The 19,480-nt window shown below is 38.8% G+C and overlaps 1 protein-coding gene across 7 annotated transcripts in view; it reads right to left on the bottom strand.

Annotated features, from left to right (window-relative positions):
* Positions 1-19,480, bottom strand: part of MATN2 (matrilin 2) — a 76,793-nt gene that overhangs the window by 54,042 nt on the left and 3,271 nt on the right. For all 7 annotated transcript variants that reach the window (XM_069779739.1, XM_069779740.1, XM_069779742.1 and 4 more), the window contains exon 2: positions 12,206-12,373. In XM_069779739.1, the coding sequence (XP_069635840.1) occupies positions 12,206-12,359 (154 nt within the window). In that variant the 5' untranslated portion in view covers positions 12,360-12,373. The remainder of the gene's footprint in view (positions 1-12,205; positions 12,374-19,480) is intronic.

Here is a 19,480-nt window from a genome sequence, read left to right as displayed (position 1 = left end):
TTAAAGGGCTTAATGGGATGCTGGTGAAGAGAAATCAACTGAGGTTTAATACTTACATTAAAGACCCATCCAGATTAGGAAATCCCTGAGCCACAAAAGCATGGCAGTTGGGGGAATACCTGCAGGCAATATTGCCTTGTCCTTAAACTTTTTCATATGCATCCACTTTTGACTGCTGTCAGAGACAGGACACTGGGTTAGATGGACCTATGGCTTCAATTAGTGTGTCTGCTCATGTTCTTAAATACCTGTGGCTAGGAATAAACCTGTGAGGTAGCTAGTTGCCTGTTTGTCTGCCTGGCTTGAAAGATTAAAGGTGGCAAGAATACTCATCAAACTGCAGTGGCATCCTCATCTTACTAAACTGAGATACTCCTAATCAGCGATCTCCCTTATTGCCCAACCCAATTCAATTCCCAGTGTACTCTCATCCATCTTGTACGTTGAATGAGGCAAATACTTGGTGGAAAAGTAGTATCTGACTGTATAATTAAAGGTCATGTCATACTGCACAAGTACAAGTGGGCCAATCAAAGACTCAATTGGAAAAACATCTGTCTGTAGACAAGCCTTTACATGAGTTCACTTGTGACTGCTGATGAATGCTAATCATGTACTTCTGCCAAGGCAAGGGGTGAGAAAGATGCCTGTTTTCACTTGTTAGCTCAGAGGCCTCTTTCATAGATTATCAAGAACATTTGTGGGCATAGAATAAAAATACTCTTTGATGACAATAAAAATGACTGCCTGGATTTATTCATGTGCAGTCTACAGTATGCCTTTATTCAGAAGCGTAGGAATATGCTCGGGTTGCTTATTCTTTCAAAATCAGAGGATGTTGAATGCAAGCCAAATTGAACAGAAACAAAATTCCAGTTCTAATGGGATACAGATATCCTGACATATTAACTATTTTCCACCTTACCATCTTAGTGGCATATCTAATTATTAATTATTTTTACTAATATAACATGAAATACTCCAGCACGGTTGTAATACAAAGATAACGCTAAGATATGATTTGTGGGAGCAGAGCAAGGGGAAAGAAAGATAATTACAGAAAAAATGCTAAGAATATGTATGTGTATATGAGGGCAAGGACAGAGAAGGGAGAAGAGTAAAATGACTGCTATTTTATTTCCCTTAAAACAAGTCAAAACTATAGCCATGGTGTTGAATCCTTTTAATTTGAATATAAAAATTTGGATCCCAGTCTGAAGAGACTCAGTTATGTACTTTGAAGTCAGGCATGAATCTTGGTGGGAAAAATCCTGGATGGTGTTAGTGGATAGTACTACCAGAAATACACCCCATTGTGCTAAATTACTTAAGAAAAATCTATCAGTCTGAATGTAATACAGTATATTTCGAAACTACTTTCACTAGCAAAATTCTATCTATAGAAATACCAAACATTTCCAAATTAAAATGTATTTAAATTCTTTGTCTTCTGAATTGGTGGGAATTTTTATTAACCTTGTAATTATTAAAGTTGATTTAACTGAGATGGGCTCCATGAAAAATAAAATGTAACTTTTTTACTAAGAAAACTCCAGCTGGGTGGTATTTTGAAGAGTGGCAATCAGTAATGACTAACAGATCTGAACACTCATACCCTCAGATAAACTTTCAGTGATTCCTTTTAGCAGTTGCATGCTTTTGCACTTGCTCTGTAAACTATAACCTCTTCCTCTTACCAGCTCTCATTTTAAACAAGGAACTTTCTCACAACACTGGCAAACATCCTCATACCCCAAAGTAATTCCCTTCCACTCTTCTTATGAAAAGTGACATACTCATTGAAAAGAGCTACTCATCCATAAACCTGCTTCTAAGTCAGCAGAGGTTTTGTATTGCCAACACAAAAGTTAAAAAAACCCTCAGTGTGAGTTGTATTATCCAAAGGCAAGGCCAGGAGAGGCAAGGCAAGGACAGACAAGGCAAGGGAAGGACAGGTCAAGTCAATAGTTCTCCTCCTCCACTCAATATCCAGTTTTTCTGTAAATGACAGTCACAGTGATGCCACCTTTGCAAAATTAACAATGCAAGGAAATTTCAGTTCCAGTTAGAAGACTCCAGCTGGGATCCAACTACCAAGAGATACATTAAAAAAAAACTTAAAAGAATATTTCACATAATTTCCTCTAAAGTTGAAAATTCTATTAAATTATTTTATCTGATCCCTGCAGGTTTCTTTCTACTCCTTTCTCAAAGCAAATTATGCTCAAGCCTGAACTCCTACTTTGGCTTTGACGAAGTTCATGCTGCTTTGACTTTGCTCATCCACCCAGGGTCTCCGTCTGAGAGTGTGTTTGTACCCTCTCAGCTTATTTCTAATTAATGCGACATTGCCTTAATATAACTAAAGCAGAGCCAGGGAGTTTTCCTGGGCATTGGAGTTGACTCTTCTAGGCTGTTAAATCATTAGAACAGTTCCTGGTATTGTTTGTCCTAGGACAATTAACGTTTTCTCAAACAGTCCTCAGGCATGATATGGGAAGTAACATGAGCCAGGAATCCATCCTAATAAGCAATGATGTGGATGCAACTACTCTGCAAACTCGGGGTATTTAGTAGTACAGAAGCAGGCCATTTTACACCACTGGTCTCAGTGCCAGAGAGCAGTCTAAGATAGAAGCTAAGCTCAGAGGCCAGCTGGCCTGCATCCACAGTATTAAACTCACCTTCCTGCTAAAATAGAGTGGCTGTATGCAAGCTGCCTACTGAGAGTAATCCCTGTCCCCCTGTAGCCTCTGAATGATGCACAGAGATTGCTTGGGGAGTGCTAATCACTGTGGGCCAGAGACAGTTCCAGCAATTTAAAAGCAACAATAATGGTAGAGTCCCAATTCCCAAGAATGTCCCATGGCACTGTTTAATTTCCTTAAACATTTCCATTTTGGGATATTCAAACTGAACACATTCAAAGGGCCCAAGTTTTAGATGGTGATTTTTCAAAAGTTTTTGCAAGCCAGCTCCCTTGAAAAGATCATTTAAAAATGAGTTATTTATTTTCTATTGTTGTCCTACATCTTTATGACTCCTTAACACTTTTTTTTAAATCTGGATATTACTTATTTGGTTATGTAGGTCTTTATCCTAATACATGAGAATGGATAAATATTAAAGAAAGCTATTGCTGTATGCAAAGCAAAAGGAGGTTAGCGCAATTTGGTAAATACTACAGCAAAGTTAAGACATTGAAAAAGTAATTTATAACAAGTAAATATTAGTTCCATGAAGGTGTTTGCTATAGACTAAGAAAATTTAGGCAAAAAGGAGGGATGAGATCAGTTAAGAAAAAATGAGATCATAGAAAAATTATTGCCTGAGCAGGCAACACATTAATGGCAATTTTAAGACTCAATATATTGTATTTCTTAGCTCACTCCACAGTAATGTATATACAAAAAATTACATGTCCTGCTACACTGCCAGCAATAACACCAGGTTTATTTTTAGATTTTATCTTTGACTAACAGAACAAAAGTCTTCACTCAGAATAAAATAAAAGAGGAGAAAACTATTCTCCCAGCTAGCACATTTTAAAACGTCTTCCTAATTTTTTTGTATTTCTTTGCCATTTTATTATTTCATTTTCCCTCTAGCCTTCAACCTTACTTGCCTCTCTTTTGTTTACAACTTTATAAATCTTTGCTTTCTTTAAAAATCTCAGTATAACTCCTACCAAATTTGTTTCAAAATGTATGAACTTGCTGGGTGTCAAGTATTTGTTCTTGAAGTCCAGAATTCTGGTTTTCCCTAGCTAAATATCCAGCTAGCAAGATTGAATTTGACAGGTTCTCAGGTATTTCCAAAAGATTTCTTAGTTCATCAAGAAGGTTTAATCTTCTTGCCATACAATCATACAAGAAAAGAATGCTCAAATTTGCAATTCATAAATATACCAAGAGCAAAATGCTCAGATGGGAAGAAAGACATATCTATGTATTACCTACATACACCTTCTAGGAAACTGCAGTAGCTTCATTTGCAAAGATCAAGCATGAAGTACATAGCAGTTAATGTAACATCGTTTCTGTTTGGAAAACACATTTTGTGGTTGTTGCCAAGATTAAATGATGAATAGCAGTAATTCCAAGCACTTCTTGGCTTTAGTTAGACATTTTGTGCAAGTTACCTTCCACTCCTTTCTTTTTTCTCATTTTAATTCAAAGAAGGGCAAAGGATGGTATGGTGCATTTCAGATATAATCATACCTAGTTCCTGAATAAACATTAGAAACTGCTTATTACCCCTTTCCTGGCAGGCATATGTGTTGCACTTGGTTCTGCAGGTGACTCCATCTCTTGCCAGCTCTGGGACAGATCCTGGCCCCAAGACCTGCCCCCATACTCCCTGGCCCCATCCTTGCTCTGAGACTTTCCCCAAACTCACAGGCCTCTGGCCCTAACCCAAAGATTCATTATGAGTTTGGCAGCTCACCCATTCCTCCTTACAAATTTCTTCATCTGGGAACAATCTCTAAATGCAACACAGCCCCCAGACATTTCCTTATTGCCTCTGACAAAATCTTTTCTGAACTTCCAAAATTTCTAGGAGAACTGTACAGCAGGAGGCTCTTGTCCACAGATTTCCATTTCCTTCTACATGCAAATGCTTCATTATCAGTCACTGCGGAAGGGTCCGTTACCTTGTTCTCAGTTCACCCCACCATTTCTATTCCTTCCCTGCCATCCCTTCCAAATTAACAAGGTCATTATTAATATAAAGTCTCTCTAATTCCAGAGTCCCCAAACTGACTTCTAGTATTTCTCTATTTCTTTACTGAGACTGGTGCTGTCTCTGGCATGAAGCCAAAGCATGGTGTAGGAATACTCTCAAGTTCTTAGTTCTTTTTGCATATTTCAGCTGTTCTGAGATGGAAACTGTTGGGTTTCCTGACAGGAGTCGAACCTGCTTTAATGGGCAGGAGGACCGTGGAGCAGGTTGCTTTCCCTTGCAGGCAGGGGAACACCTGGAGAGAGGGGTAAAGCATCCTGACATCCCCATGCCAGTCCCAGCAGCATCATCGACCCACCACTTCCTGATGGAAACAAATGTTACGTGCTCTCAGCTGCGCATAGCTCGCACCTATGAGAGAGTAGGAACTCATGTTCTGAGCTATGATGGAGAAACCTTGTAGTACACACAGTTAATGCTACTTTGAATCCAGTTCCCACAGACAGCCTGGAGGCATTTACTCTTGCCTGTGACTGTCTTCCTGCACACATCTGTAAGACAGCAAATCACAACACACAAAAAGGTGATTGTGTGGGACAAGATGATCTTCATATCTTTCTCCTTGAAGATCTGAAACTCCTATCTTGCCTGAGCTACTTGGGGCGCTGTTGGAAATTATTACAGAAAGAACAGATAGAGAAAGTAAATGACTGTCAGTAGCAGCATAGAAAATTCAGTGAAAAAATGTAACCTTAATGAGTTTGTGCTGTTCTGCTTTCAGGACATTAGCTTAACTTTTTAAAAACTCCTATCCATACTTTTTTTTTAAAGTTGCCCATGTCTTTGTTTACAGGGAAAGCTGTTAGCAACTTCAACGTTACTCGTTGATCAGCTGACCTGAAACCACAGATTTCTATCTACTGGTAACAGTCTAAGTATCAGACTCCTTTCCAGAATAGTTTCAGAAACAGCACCAAGGGATAGTGCCATATACCATTTCCCCCTGCCCCCCAAAATATGTGGGACATCACGCCCACTGCCAAACCATTAGTTCTACCACTTCACCAGTACTTAAATTTAAGTAGACAGTGTCTTCTAGCTTCCAAAGCAATTTAAAGGCATATTGTCTTCATTCACAATAGTGTCTGATTACCGACTCATGCCTATAAAACGAGGTGTTCCTTAAGTTATGCAAATGCTGTTTCCAGGATTTTCAAGTTAATCTTGCACATATGTGCTTTTTAAATTATTAAGCTAAAGTACTCACAATGAAGCCAAAAACACCACACTTTTGAACATACAGTGTTCTTTCATTTAGCCTGATCTTCCTTCAAGACAAAATACACAGAGGAGGCTTTGAGCTCTTTGAGAATTTACACATAAAAACTGTTTGTAATTTTACTCAGTGAATTATTGTCAAGGCAAACTTTTTCAAACAGAAATGGTATTTCAGAGTAATTTGTGGGCGTTGTAACAAACAACTTCAGAAACACGAAGAGCATTTGGAGTTTAGTACACGACTTGTTTTTTTCTGTAACAGCAGATATTCTTTACTCCTTGTGGAAAACTTACAGATCACTTTAAAAAAAAAAAAAAAGAAAAAAGAAAAAGGGAAAATGAAAAAATGGGGGGAAGATAAAAGAATAAGAAAAAACAAAGAGAAGAGAGAAGAGAGGAAGAAGGGAAAAGAAAAGGCTTTGTTAGAGGAAATACTTATACATTAAAGGAACACAAGAAAATTTCTTGTGCTGCTAGAAATAGAATTATAGCCTATATAACATTAATTACTGAATTGCCCTTTAAGTGGCTTAAAAGTAAATGCCATTTTGATACATGACTTGAAAATTAATAATGAATACTAAATACGACAGTTGGCAAGCATAACGTTATGTGGTTAAAAATTGCTAACTCAGACCAAATTCCAAACTTTCTGATCTCCATAATAGGCTGCAGTTGAGCGTACTCAGAATAGGACACAAATCCCTGGGGTCTCTCATGGTCCCAGCTAGCCCTCATGGCTCATCAATTGGGCCTGCTTAAGGGATAACTTCTGCAGAGAACAAATGGCTGGGCAGGGATATGATCACTGTTCAGATCTTGCCTTCTCAGACCCCAGGACCTCTGTTAGGGGCTGGGTAGGCACAAGCCAGGCTACCAAGCCTCAGAGCCACAGACAGAGTCTCCCACTGCAAACAAAACCCAGAAACCTGAAAGAGTGGGGTGGTCTGAGCAAGTGCAACCTTCCTGCTACTGTTTTAGACCCCAGCCAGGTAGATAATGGACAACAGCTATTGCAGGGAAGAGGCTGACAGCTGAGAGATTAAGATGAAAGCTGAAGTTTCAAGACTTGGCATAAAGTCTATGGGAGACCTCTCAGCTATTGAGACAATCACTACTGGGAAGCGAAGCATGCAATTGTTAATATTGCCTTGAGGCACAACGATTGTAAGATGTACCTACACACCTCAGAAGGAAGAAACAGGTGATTTCACAGAGTGTAAAATGCTTTGCTCTCTCTGTTTCCATATGTAACACATCTCTGTTTATATGGCAATTTTATGTTTTGATTAGAGAGAGTCTAAATTGATATGTATTTGATTACCTTGTATCCTTATAAAAGTTTGGTTAGGATTTTGCTTATATTTTAACTAAAAACATGATAATTCAAAAGATGTAATTTGCAACCTCTTCCTACCTTTATCTACTGCCTGGAATAGTTTTGATGTCCCCAAGTACTATACCAGCATAGTATGTCAAACACATTATGTAGTTACCATGACACAATTCTGACTTCAATTGCAATGCAGACTTCAGTTACAATGAATCTACTTAACGTGTTTGAGGACAAAAAAATTTGGCAGGGTTGCACTGATTTGAAAAAATAACGCATACACACATATGCTGAGGCTGCGAATGAGTTTCTTACAGCAGTTGTCATCCCATGTTGGTCCAGCAGTCCACATTAGCAGGATTTAGAGATCTCTGGCCAGCTCTTAGTGTATAAATGTACAATGAATTCAACCAAAACTAAACAGAAATCTTATCTGCACTCCACAGAAGCATCATAGACCAGACTCACTTTTGTCACATATTTTCCCCTCTGATGTGTGGCTAAAATTTAACCCAGAATCGTTAACCTGATAAAGTCCTTGAGCCCGAAAGTTACATCACACGTTTAAGAACTGGGTTGGATATAAGAATGTTTGGAATAATTTTAACTGACTGTAGCGAGTGATTCATAAATTTAGTGAGCACCCTGTGTACTTCATATTACTTCCCTTCATATTATTAGTGGAATCATATATACACAACCAAGAGATAAATCATTATATATTTTGCTGTAAAATATAATTTAACACAGACAGGGACACTTGTGTTTAGCAGCAGTTTCTACTGAACAGGAGCCAAGTACATTTCCTTCTTGGCCTCCTTTCCCCTCTCTGTTTCAATTTTGTGCAGTATCAGTTAATCTCTTGTAGTTTCTTTCTTGTAATATCACATAGTATCTAAAGGAGTACCCCTAAATTAGCTTTTCTCCTCACATAAATAGTTGTTTTCAAAAACAGGTAGGTGCATGTTTTATATGCCTAAGGAACAGAAGGAATGTTATTGCTTAGAATGTTATTCTACAGCTTATTCAATTATTCCCATGCATACACTTGAGAGCTCTCCAAAGAAATATGCCCATGTGACATGAAATACATGCCCAGTTTACAAGAACAGAGTTCACCAAGAAAAAAAAAACAACACAAAAACTTGTGTTTTTTCCACAGTGTTGAAATTTTGCTTTCTTTTTTAATAAATTATTAAGATGCACTAGGGTATAAGTCCCAAATCCCCTCCATCAAAAAACCCCACAACAACAAACACCAAAAAAAGCTACATCTTGCAAGAACTGGGCACATGTTGCTTCTCAATGTGGAACCTGCTGAAAGATGCTGTGGACCTCTGACCATGGCCTTGAAATCACAGTATGGAAACCACTACTCTGGACATCTGACACAGCTCTTCATCTGTTTAGGTGCAGAAGTCCGTTTCAGTTATATCTGAGAGGAATTTGCTAATGTAACAGACATAATTTTATCTTTATAACCATGTAGCCAAGTATATTTCCATTACTGCTTTTCTATAGTATCCAAAAAGAAATTCTAAGCTGGCAAACTGTGCTTTCAGTGATCTGTGTGTAATCTAATAAAGCAGCTGTGCTCAGCAGGAGCAATGATTTTGTCAGAGCTAAGCAAAACTCTTCAGAGCTCTGATAAAGCCCTTAAAAGAGAAGATTCTAAAACAAAAGATGAATTTCCTTTAAGGAATCAGGGTAAGGCCAAAGATCCAATACTCAGGATCAAATTAACTGATGAGGGGAAAGAGAAGGCAAATTTTAGTTCATACGTCACGTAAGGGGAGAGGCGACCGCCCTCTGCTACAGGAAAGACAAATGGACCACCCTATTTCTTTCTGTTATTTCACAAGATTTTGCAGGACTATGGAAACGATCCTTTAAAACATAAATACACCTACATTAAACCAAAATTTTTCCAGCAATCTCTAATACAAATTCTGTTATTACGAGAAATACATGTATATTTTCTATCACTAAAGCAACTACACATGTTCTACAACTAATATGCTGCAAGAAAGATTTAAGAAAATGTTAACAAATTTAAATAAATTGGCACAATTGACAAGTTTTACATACTTTGAAGTCTGATTCAGTGTTTAAAGAAAGAAAAACCTGCAAAGCAGTTTGGCTTTCAAGGGCCACACTGAGAGAGTTTCAAAAACTTTATGTGAAATCGATCCTTGCACAAAAGATTTCAGACCTTTAATGGAAATTATTAGCTGTAGCAATAATAGTTTTAAACCACAATAAGCAACGAAAAAGATCTGCCAAATTAGAACAACACACACTGAGTTTTAGCAGAAAGACTGGGGATAAGAAACATAGAAAAGACATAGTTTATTCCTTCTGAAACCTTCATTAAAACATGTAAGCTATTAGCCCTAACAAGACAATTAAGAAATCTATGACATATTAGTGCATGGCTGCCAAAAAATTAAATATCTATATGGACAATCCCACAGGATTTTTCATCCATTCCATTTTGCTTATTTATGTTAGTTTCCTGGAGCAAGGACTTTTAATTCTGTACATGGACACTACTCGTATTTTACCAATAAATTGTCGTCACAGCAGTACACTCTTGTTTTAGAAATTGGTAAAAGGAAGAAAAAAGGAATAAAATTATTTTAACGCTACTAATAGTTACATAGCATAGTCTTTCATTTTAGTGCTAAAAAGACAGAGAGCTCCACCCAAAAATACCTCCAAAACCTGAACTTTTATTACTTTTCCAGGTATCTGTTGGTTCTTTGCAGCTATATTGTTCACTTTTGCTTGCCAACCAACATTTTCCACAACAGCAGCAATTGTCATCACCACTACTATTTATAATATACATATTATGTAGAACAGGACAGCTTCTAATCCCTGCTGAATTGCTGTAATTCTGGAGGGATTTTATTAAGTCAATAGATTTGATGTCACCAAGACCATGGTTTGGCCCCATTCTTTCTCATGTCATTTAAGGAACACTACAGCTTTCCAGCAGAGTGGCATGCATTTTACACATTCTGTTCTTTACAGAGAGGCACATTTTAACCATGCCACTGTTTATATGCACTGCTGAATCTGAAGCAGGTGACCTAATTTATTGTAACAGAATGCAAGGCCCAAGAGTCTGACTCCAAACTGCCACGTACTTTTATGGGCTGGACCAGAAAATGTCCCAAGTTTCTTGCATCATTTAATGTCTTGAAAAGGTTCTTTCAGCCAGAGCTGCCAGAATTGTTTGCATCCTGCACATGCCAAAGTGAATAGGGATCCAGGATTTTCCAAATGCAGGGACCACAAATTGCTTGGCTTTTGAAAGAAAGAAATAATTTAATCTATACATTTTGATTTATATCGAGTGCTAATTCCTTTCATACATTTTCCACTAGAGGCTATAAAAGCAATTTAAAAAATCATAGGGAAAAAAGGCAAGCTGAGAAACGTGTCACCTTTTAGTTTCTCTACATAACACCTTGCTATTGCATTCATTTTCTAGAGACAGGGAGTTTATTTCTTAAAGTAATAAGTTCACCTAGGGTATTTGCTGGGGACACTAAAATATTCAGGAGGGGCTGCTATTTAATCACATTTTAGAATTTAGGATTTTAGAAAGTTTGAGAGTCTTGTTCAGTAAGGCGTGAATGTGGGTACTTCTCTTTGCTGTTCCACACCCATGTTTTTTGGTGGACTAGATTTCCAGAGCTGTGGTTTTCAGCCTTCAGTTGCAGAACCCCAAGTGTCTCAAGACCGCATCTATTACTTTTGAGAAAGATGAGTAAGACGGGGAAATCTGTTGTCATTTGGCTTAAATTTGTTCTATAGGAATTGAAAACCAATGTTTTTAAGTTAACAAAGGACAGATTGCAAATGGTACTTTAAGAAATTTTATATATTTAAAGGATTATGTTTTGTTTGGAGAAGAGTTTCACTGATAAAACTTGGCGCTCCCCTCTCTGTCACCCATTCTCCCATGTTCTGGCTTGCTTTCTTCTTCTTTCTTCCCAATACATCTTCTGCAGTACCTTTCACATTCCTCATGTTCACCTAGGTTAGGTGACCTTTATGGGGAGGCAGGCAACTTAACATCTCCCAGTGGCTGGAGAGAGATATCTGAATAGATCTACTATTGAGGTGTATCATGAATCCCTAATGATGGGCTGTGTCCAAAGCCCCATCCATGCTGTTTTCATACTCTGACAATTACTTTAAATAATAAGTAAAAGAAAATTATTCTAAGTCACAAACTGTTAGCAGATGAAAAAGTTGACCAGCAAACTGCCTGATGATGTACAGGCAATGATCAACAAGAGAGACATGAACCTTATGTTTTAAAATATGACAGCCATGAGCTAAAACTGCTAGATCCTGTCCTCTTTTTTTTTTAGCAAAAGAGGAAAAATGAGCTACTCATTATAAAGAAAATTAACCTGACAAAATGAAGACATTAGCATCAATAATGTAATGACAAGCCTCATTTCAATAGCCACTGATTTCCATTCAATCATCCTTACACACAGCACATACATATAGACAGCTAAAACTTGCTGGCATCGTAAAAGGAAGCTTTGACAGAACCTCCATGGACCAATATGTATTTTCTCTAAACAGTGAAAATAAGGTCCTTTTTCCAAAACAGTCCTGTAGTAAATATTTATTTCATATCACTTACATAAAACAGATCTACTACCCCAAAAGTAAACACCTTCTTTCAACAGCTGCTAACTGGTCAACAAACTTTCTCATATTCCTGCTTGCAAATAGCAATCTCCTTTTTATTACAAACTATCTCAGCCAACGTTTGTCCAGCTGCTTATGCCTTTTATAATTTGTATTTCCAATGGCTTTTGGTGGTGATGTGTAGTTGTTTTTCTGTGGGGTTTGGGTTTGGTTTTTTTTTTGGTAACTTACCTAGTAGATACTGTGAGTTAACATCCCTTCTTCGGAGAAAGTGTCCTCCAGGGAGATCTTTTGCCATGACAGAGACCGTAGAAAGCAGAGTGTGTCCGAATAGCAGAAAGAAGCATGCAATCATTTTCTTCATCTTCGGGAAATAGACAGACATTCAAGGATGTGAAACTGCAATAAAGGAGAGATGAGCGATTTGATTACACAAAAAGATACACTGTCCGCCACCCAGCTGCATTGCTTCCCTCCCAGCACATACAAACATGCAGATACACTGGCATGGAATAATACCTACACCTACAAAAAAAGATCTACATAATAAAGTAGCAGCTAGCAGACCCTGCATAGCGTTTATAAGTATTGTCAGTTGAAGTTCACAGTTAACATTTAAAATGTATCAACTTTTACAATCATTCATAATAATCATGTATTTTTAAAGCAAGAAAAGGAACTTTATTTCAGTCAGCCTGTCAGCAAAAACAGGTTTGAAGAGGACAGAAATATATTTTCGGTATTCTATTCAGCACTCCGTTGCATTTTTTCAGAAGTTTAATGGTTCTTGTAGTCTGAGGGATACCTGCTTCAGAAAATCTTGGGGAATTAAAACAAGAGAAGGGAATATATTCCAGAAACAGCAACTATACATGTGAACCAGTAACAGCTCATGCTTCCTTTTCAGAAGACTGTCTGTGGTTGCTAGCATGAAGATAACACTGCAGGATGAATCTTGTTTACTCAAGGAGACTTCTGAGGACTGGCAATGAGCTTGCCATAGGTTATGGATTTTTGTCATACAGAAGAACAAATTGACAGGCAGAAGTCCAACACTAAGAGATGACTCCTGCCCAGAGTTTGTTAACACACCATCAAAAGCCATGGCCGACTGCCCACAAACAGAAAGCTAAGACTGACATGCTAAAAGCTCATCTTCTGGCCATGTCCATTGTTGGTGGGCTTCCTCAGATGGCGATTCCTTCTACTTCCCCCCAAAACTTTACTGTTGTGAGTTGTGAAGAGAGCATCTCACAGGAGCTAGATTCAGCCTTGGAACTGGTGATATGATGAAGTTTGAAGAGCTCCTCTAGGTGCGCAGGAGATGGATAAAACTACTGACAACAAAGAACTGTTCTACCTGAAACTGAGTGGAAATTTTAGAAGCAGTGCAAATTTTAACAGTAATTCTTCGTTAAGTAACTAAGATGTTGAAAACAATTTTAACAGGGTCTTAAACCTGATAAGCGGATAGAACCACAGATCTGTAACAGAAGGCAACTAAATGCCCCAGTTCAGAAAGAGAATTGATTTTTTTCCCACCACGAGGTACTCACTGGCAGAAAAGAAAATTCTGAGTAAATATTTTCTCTCTAATAAAAAGATTTTATACATTATTCTTTAGTCTGTCCTGCACAACCGTTACACAGTGATCTATTTTTCTGTCCATCAATCTATTTTTCCTTTTGTGTCTTCTACTCAGCATCCCGAAATGTAAACACAATGTTCTGGTGTATATGCGAGAGAGCAAAATGAACTGATTCTTTGCACTCAAAATGCCTGGCCTTGCTTAAATGTTCAGTATTATCCAGTAACAGTCAATATGTGATTTAAGGACATTCAAACTAGGAAAGAGATGTAAATAGTTGGTGCTTATAATAGTGGCCACAAAAATTTAAATTTTTGGAGCCCTAGCAGCAAGGACACCTAGATGGCATTATTGGTAGAGTATTTCTAGTGCTTTAGTCAGAAACAGATGGACACTGCAAACAGCATGCACCACTGAAAATGGGACAAAATTTTGCTGGACGCAACAGTTGTTACTGCTGGAGATTACTGACGAAAGCTTCTCCCAGGTTGTCTCCTTACTTCTCAGAGCATCGTCAACAAACACAGGGCTGTCTGTGCAAGGGGGCCTCCTCTCTCTCTGGCCTGTTCCTTCAGCACACAAGGCAAATGGACCTCAAAGATACATGCCAGTTCTAGCACCAATGTTTTAGAAACATAGAAGCCAAGCTCAGAGAGCTAAGGAGTGTAGAGATATTCCTTACAAGGCTGTCACAGGAACCAGGCATGAACAGCTTGTTCAAGAGTGCTATCTGGCTGTTACCTAGTTATCAGTGGCATAACTCATCCCTCCTTCCTATCCATCCTAAAGAGCTGTGAAGATTGGGCTAATCTCTAAGTAAAGCCATTTTACCTGCTCCTGATGGCACGTTAGTGGAGAACCAAGGATACTGCGGCAGAGCACCTTCACAACCTGTTGCTGAACCATCCAGTAACAGCATGATGCCAAAGGAAACTGATAAAGTGACTCAGGACAGTCCTACCAGCTCTGCAAAGTATCCCAAATTAAACCCTCTTACCTTCTGGCACTTGACATACTTTATAACTTTGTAGCAATTTTTGATATTTGGTCGCAATTTCAAATTCATTAGGTTCACAACTGTCCCCAGGCAAGTTCATAAATATGAAAAAAAAATTGTTTGTTTGCTGTGACTTTAAGCCTTTGAATTCTGTTAGAAAAATGTTTATATAGCATGCAAATATTATATGATTAGCTGACCATATAAACCAAAATGCCTGCATAATCATTCACTAGCTGTCACTGAATTCTGAAACATATTAAAGCAGTAAATTTTCAATTTTGCGTGATTTTACCAGTCCCTTTGAAAAGTAAGGTTGGCGGTACTAAAGAAACAGAAGCATTGAATAACAGTGCCTAGTTTTCTGGGGATCTTTTTATTAAAACTTAACATAACTTCTATTGTTCAATAGTACTTCATCTTGATTCAGAAACCTTAGATCCTTAGATCTCAATATCTTTATCCTGATAACCAGAAAATAAGCCTACTTACAATTCCACCAAAAAAGATCCAATTCTCATTAAAAAAAAAATTTAAAAAATGTATTTATCAACACACTCCTACCCTCACAAACAGTGTTTTAAAATACTGTTTCAAAAGAAAGAAATGTTTAACAGAGGAGAGCTTTAGTTGCCTCATCTTACAATTTTTATATATAAGATAATATAAAATAAAAATTAAAGTGAGTTTGCATCCATTTTCAATGAGAAAATAAACAAGTTCCCAAAGCCAAAGGCTGTGTATGTGATAACAGACACCACCGATACAAGCCTGTTGCCACCCTTTCATCCACACTAAAAGCTTCTGTGCTGCTTTCCTGAGGTGATGACAGTCTGGACTTGTGTGCTTTGCTCTAGCTCCAGGTACATATTTGTGTCCAACACTGCTTGCATTTTTACATGACCACTTTGTATTGTGGTTGCATGGCTCTTCAGCATACAGACCTCCCACAGTTCTTTGTTTATTTTCTGGGTCTTCTGCAAGGTCCCCTGTCTTCACTCTAGAAGCTGGCTGGTGTTTATTGCACCACATTCGGTATTTAGCACCTCATTTTCCCAGCAGGCTAAGCCAGGCTGTTGGCACAGTGCTTTGTAGCTTCATATTGCTGGCTGACCCTTGCTCTACCAGCTGAGAACACATTCTGAAAGTACCAAACTTGCAAACACATATTTTTGTGGCTACCTGGAAAATATGTTTCAAGCACTTTGATTCCAGCTGTCGCAGCAGGAATATTCAGCGTTATACCATCAGAAGCCAACTCCCCTGGGCAGAACCAAGACCAATTCACTGTATCACAAACATCCCAAACACCTCAAAAGCAGAAGACACCAAGAGGAAGTGGGGCAATCCATGGGGCTCAACCAGGTTGAGCACCAGATGCACCAGCTTCCACTGCTCCATTCTTCTACCCACGGAGAGAGGAAGAAGCGGGTCCTATGCAGGGCTTTCACAGCAACCTTGGAACAGTCAGTGAAGCACACTGCTCTGCTGGACATGTGAAGAAACTCCTAACAGAGAACAGGTAACTGCTGCTCACAGAGGTACAATCTGGTGAGGGTTGCTTCCAATAGCTGCAGCTGTCTTGACGGTGGTTGGTATAAAGGAGGAGATTATCCTAGAAGATGGCAAGTAGATAGATGGGCTCTCTGGTTCTTTTCAGGCTTCCCTTGCTCCCTAACTGGCTGCTAGCCAAGAGCTAAATATTTCCATGGTGTTTTTCTTATCAATTTTATCTGTGCTTGCTTAACCATATACCCATGCAACAGAATAACTTTTCTGATGCACTGTTACGGATTTTCAATTTTCATGAACTACAGTGTAAGAATACTGAAAAATGAAATTGGGACTTCATCTTTAAATGACCCATTTCCTTTGTTGCACAGCACTCAGACAACAGAAGCCTGTTTCTACCCTTTCAAATGTCTTTCCATTGAAGTCTCCTCATAAGGGATTGATGGATGTTTTGGACAGAGACAGTACTGAATATTCAGTGTCAGTAGTGATAAATCAATGACCTTCTCCACTGCATGGTGCATGTTATTAAGATTTGTCCTCTTCACTGTGATAACTCTTAAATAATGTCAAGGGAGAAGAGATGCTCTGTGGCTCATGCTGAAGTCAGTGTCCTTCCATCTTTTAGCCCACTTCAGGGAAATTTCTTTCACACAGATTTGGGAAACCCTTCCACTGGCCTAGAAGGCCACCTTTATTTCATTCAAGTACCTTAGAAATGTACCTGTCCTTGCTGGGCAGATCATGCTGAAAAAGAAATTGGAAAACCAGGGTAGTAATATGTTTCAGCTCATGCCTCCTACTCCTCTGGGTGGTCTCCTTCCTCATCTTGCAGTACAAGTTCCCTTCCAAGGCTAAATAAGAAACATGAACTCCACAAACCCCTATGTCTCCACCTTCTCCAGCTGCCACCAAAACTGGCACAATGCACAGAAGGGTAAATTCTCAGCAGTTACCTGGAACATCAACACCTTTAGTAACTGCAGATAATATCCCCTCTCTTGAACCCATATAATTTCTCATCATAGATGGGAAGGAAAGAGAAGACAAAAAAAGCACCAAAGGCAGCAGTTATTACCACTACAGAGGCTGCCTTCAGCTTTCCTTGTTTGATAGTTAAAAAGAGACAGCCATTTACTTTCATTAAGCTGCCAGCACATCTAACTTCAGTGGTTTTAAGTTATAAAGAATGTAAGTGCATAAAAGGGAAAACATTCTGAACTTCTTTCAGCACTCATTATCTACACATTTTTGAGATAACAGGAAACTGTGATCAAATCAAAAGCCTTTACTGAAGTTAAAGGAACTGCAAGCGATCTATATAAGTAAGTCAATAAAATCAGAGTCTGTGTCCCCAAGTTAGCAAGCACAGTGAGTTACTTGGAAAACCAATGAGCTCTTATTAAACGAAAGCCACAAAATATCTCATTCTTAATCTCATCACCTTAGAAATTAAAAAAATTAAGGACAGCAGGCACTGTAAAGCCCTGTTAACTATCAGGTACAACATGTTCCAAGGCACTTCGCTATCCACAAGCCAGCACATGCATTACTCATTAAAATCACTGTGTGTGGCATGGGTTACAGGACATAGAGTATTAATAATTTCCTCTGTCTTTCTCGACCAGTTGCTGACACAGGCATTTTCCAGTTCTGAAAAATAGCTATAGAGCCCCACAGAGTCCAATATCTTACCTGTCCCTAGCTATGCAGGTGTTGTGTGGAGGCAGCTGACCGCAGTTAGGAGGATGATATTTAGCACATCAGCAAGAAGCACCATCTTGCCTTGATCCTTACAAAGGAGCACTCTACTGTCATCCTGTTCCACCAAATAATGCACTGGATTTTCTGCGACTCCTTCACTAGGCTCAGCAGCACAGGACAGGTAGAACTCCCCTAAATCATGGTTGTCAACTGCATCTCACCAATATGGTTAAATCACGAAGAAGAAAACCAGGTTTGTAAATTCCTTATCTGCTCCTCAACCCTGATGGCAGGCACTGTGTGCCCATGAGCCTACCCACCACTGCACCAAGTCCTGCAAAGCAGCAGAGCAGTACTCCCTTGTTAACACACTCTTTAGCTCCTTTTAAGAGGCTAACTTTGGCCATTCATGCTGTCAGTGTGTCAGATGAATCTGGGAAACTCATTATCTAAAAGTCAACTGGTAATTCAAGTGTATTCTGAGACAGACAACCCAAATGCAAACAGCTTTCATAGTAGCACAGCAAGCCACCACAATAACAAAACTAACTGTTGACTTGGCAACATCAGTCTTTTAGCAATCTAAAATAATGAGTGTCCAGAGAGTAAAAGTAACCCAAATCTGCAGTGGGTTTGGGACCAGAGGCATACTCCAGCACAAGAAGACTGGGACAAATTCTTTGCATGGGTCCATGAAGGTGTACTTCCCCACAGGAAGTTTTACAGCCACATGTTGTTGTTTTGTATTTGCAGAAAGGCACGATCCTAGCATGCGATGGCAATTTGCCTGTTCCAGACATGTCTACATAGTGATGGGGACAGGATGGCAACCACAGATTTGCAAAGTCTTCCAGCTTTGTTTCCTATGCTTTTGTATGGTACTCCTCATCCAGCACATATCCATCCCTGTGTCAGCAGCTAAAAGGATATTCCAGTGCTCTCTGTACTGAGCCATCCCCCTGCCTTGTATAGCAATTGGGCTGCAGCTGAAAGAAACTCCATCAGTACCTAATTATTCTGCCTGTTGCTACAAATGCCCACAGCTGAGTTGTATCCTGGACTAATACAATCAAATGTGACAGTGGACTAAATTAACTTAGATTTTGAAACAGTAAAAGGAAGACCCAAAATGCATTATAGAGCAGTTCCTAGAAGGGAGGTGAATGACATTTGGTAGTCAGCCAAATATTCCCACAAACCCAACACTGTACATGAGTACCCATACACAGAGTGATACAGGATACTACATTCTGGAAGCCATCAGAAGAGTGCTGGGCATGAGGGAAGAACAGTTTGCCTATCCAAGCACAGAGGTCAGAGAAGCACACACTTGTCTTGACGAATATACACACCAAAATAGACAGCATATCAGAAAGAGCAAAGATCAGTGCTAAATTTTATTGTGAGGTGTAAATATCATGGTAGGACTTTTACACAATGGACTTAGTTATCTAAAGGGCTTAGAGTATATGTACTACATGTATAATTTAATTTTCTACAACTCTAGTGAAATAAAGAATGTTAAGGGGTCTATTAGTTATTTTTAAGTCATTCATCTAAATCACATATAGACTTCCTGATATCACTGTTGTACAACTAATAACTACTAAACCATAGAATTATAGAATAATTTAGGTCAGAAGGGACCTCTGTAGGTCATCAGGTCCAACCCTTGCTCAGAACTGAAGGTGACGACCTTTTCAGT

Source organism: Haliaeetus albicilla, chromosome 3 (assembly GCF_947461875.1).
Source record: "Haliaeetus albicilla chromosome 3, bHalAlb1.1, whole genome shotgun sequence".
Taxonomy (NCBI): domain Eukaryota; kingdom Metazoa; phylum Chordata; class Aves; order Accipitriformes; family Accipitridae; genus Haliaeetus; species Haliaeetus albicilla.
This window is presented reverse-complemented; position numbering and strand designations above follow the sequence as displayed.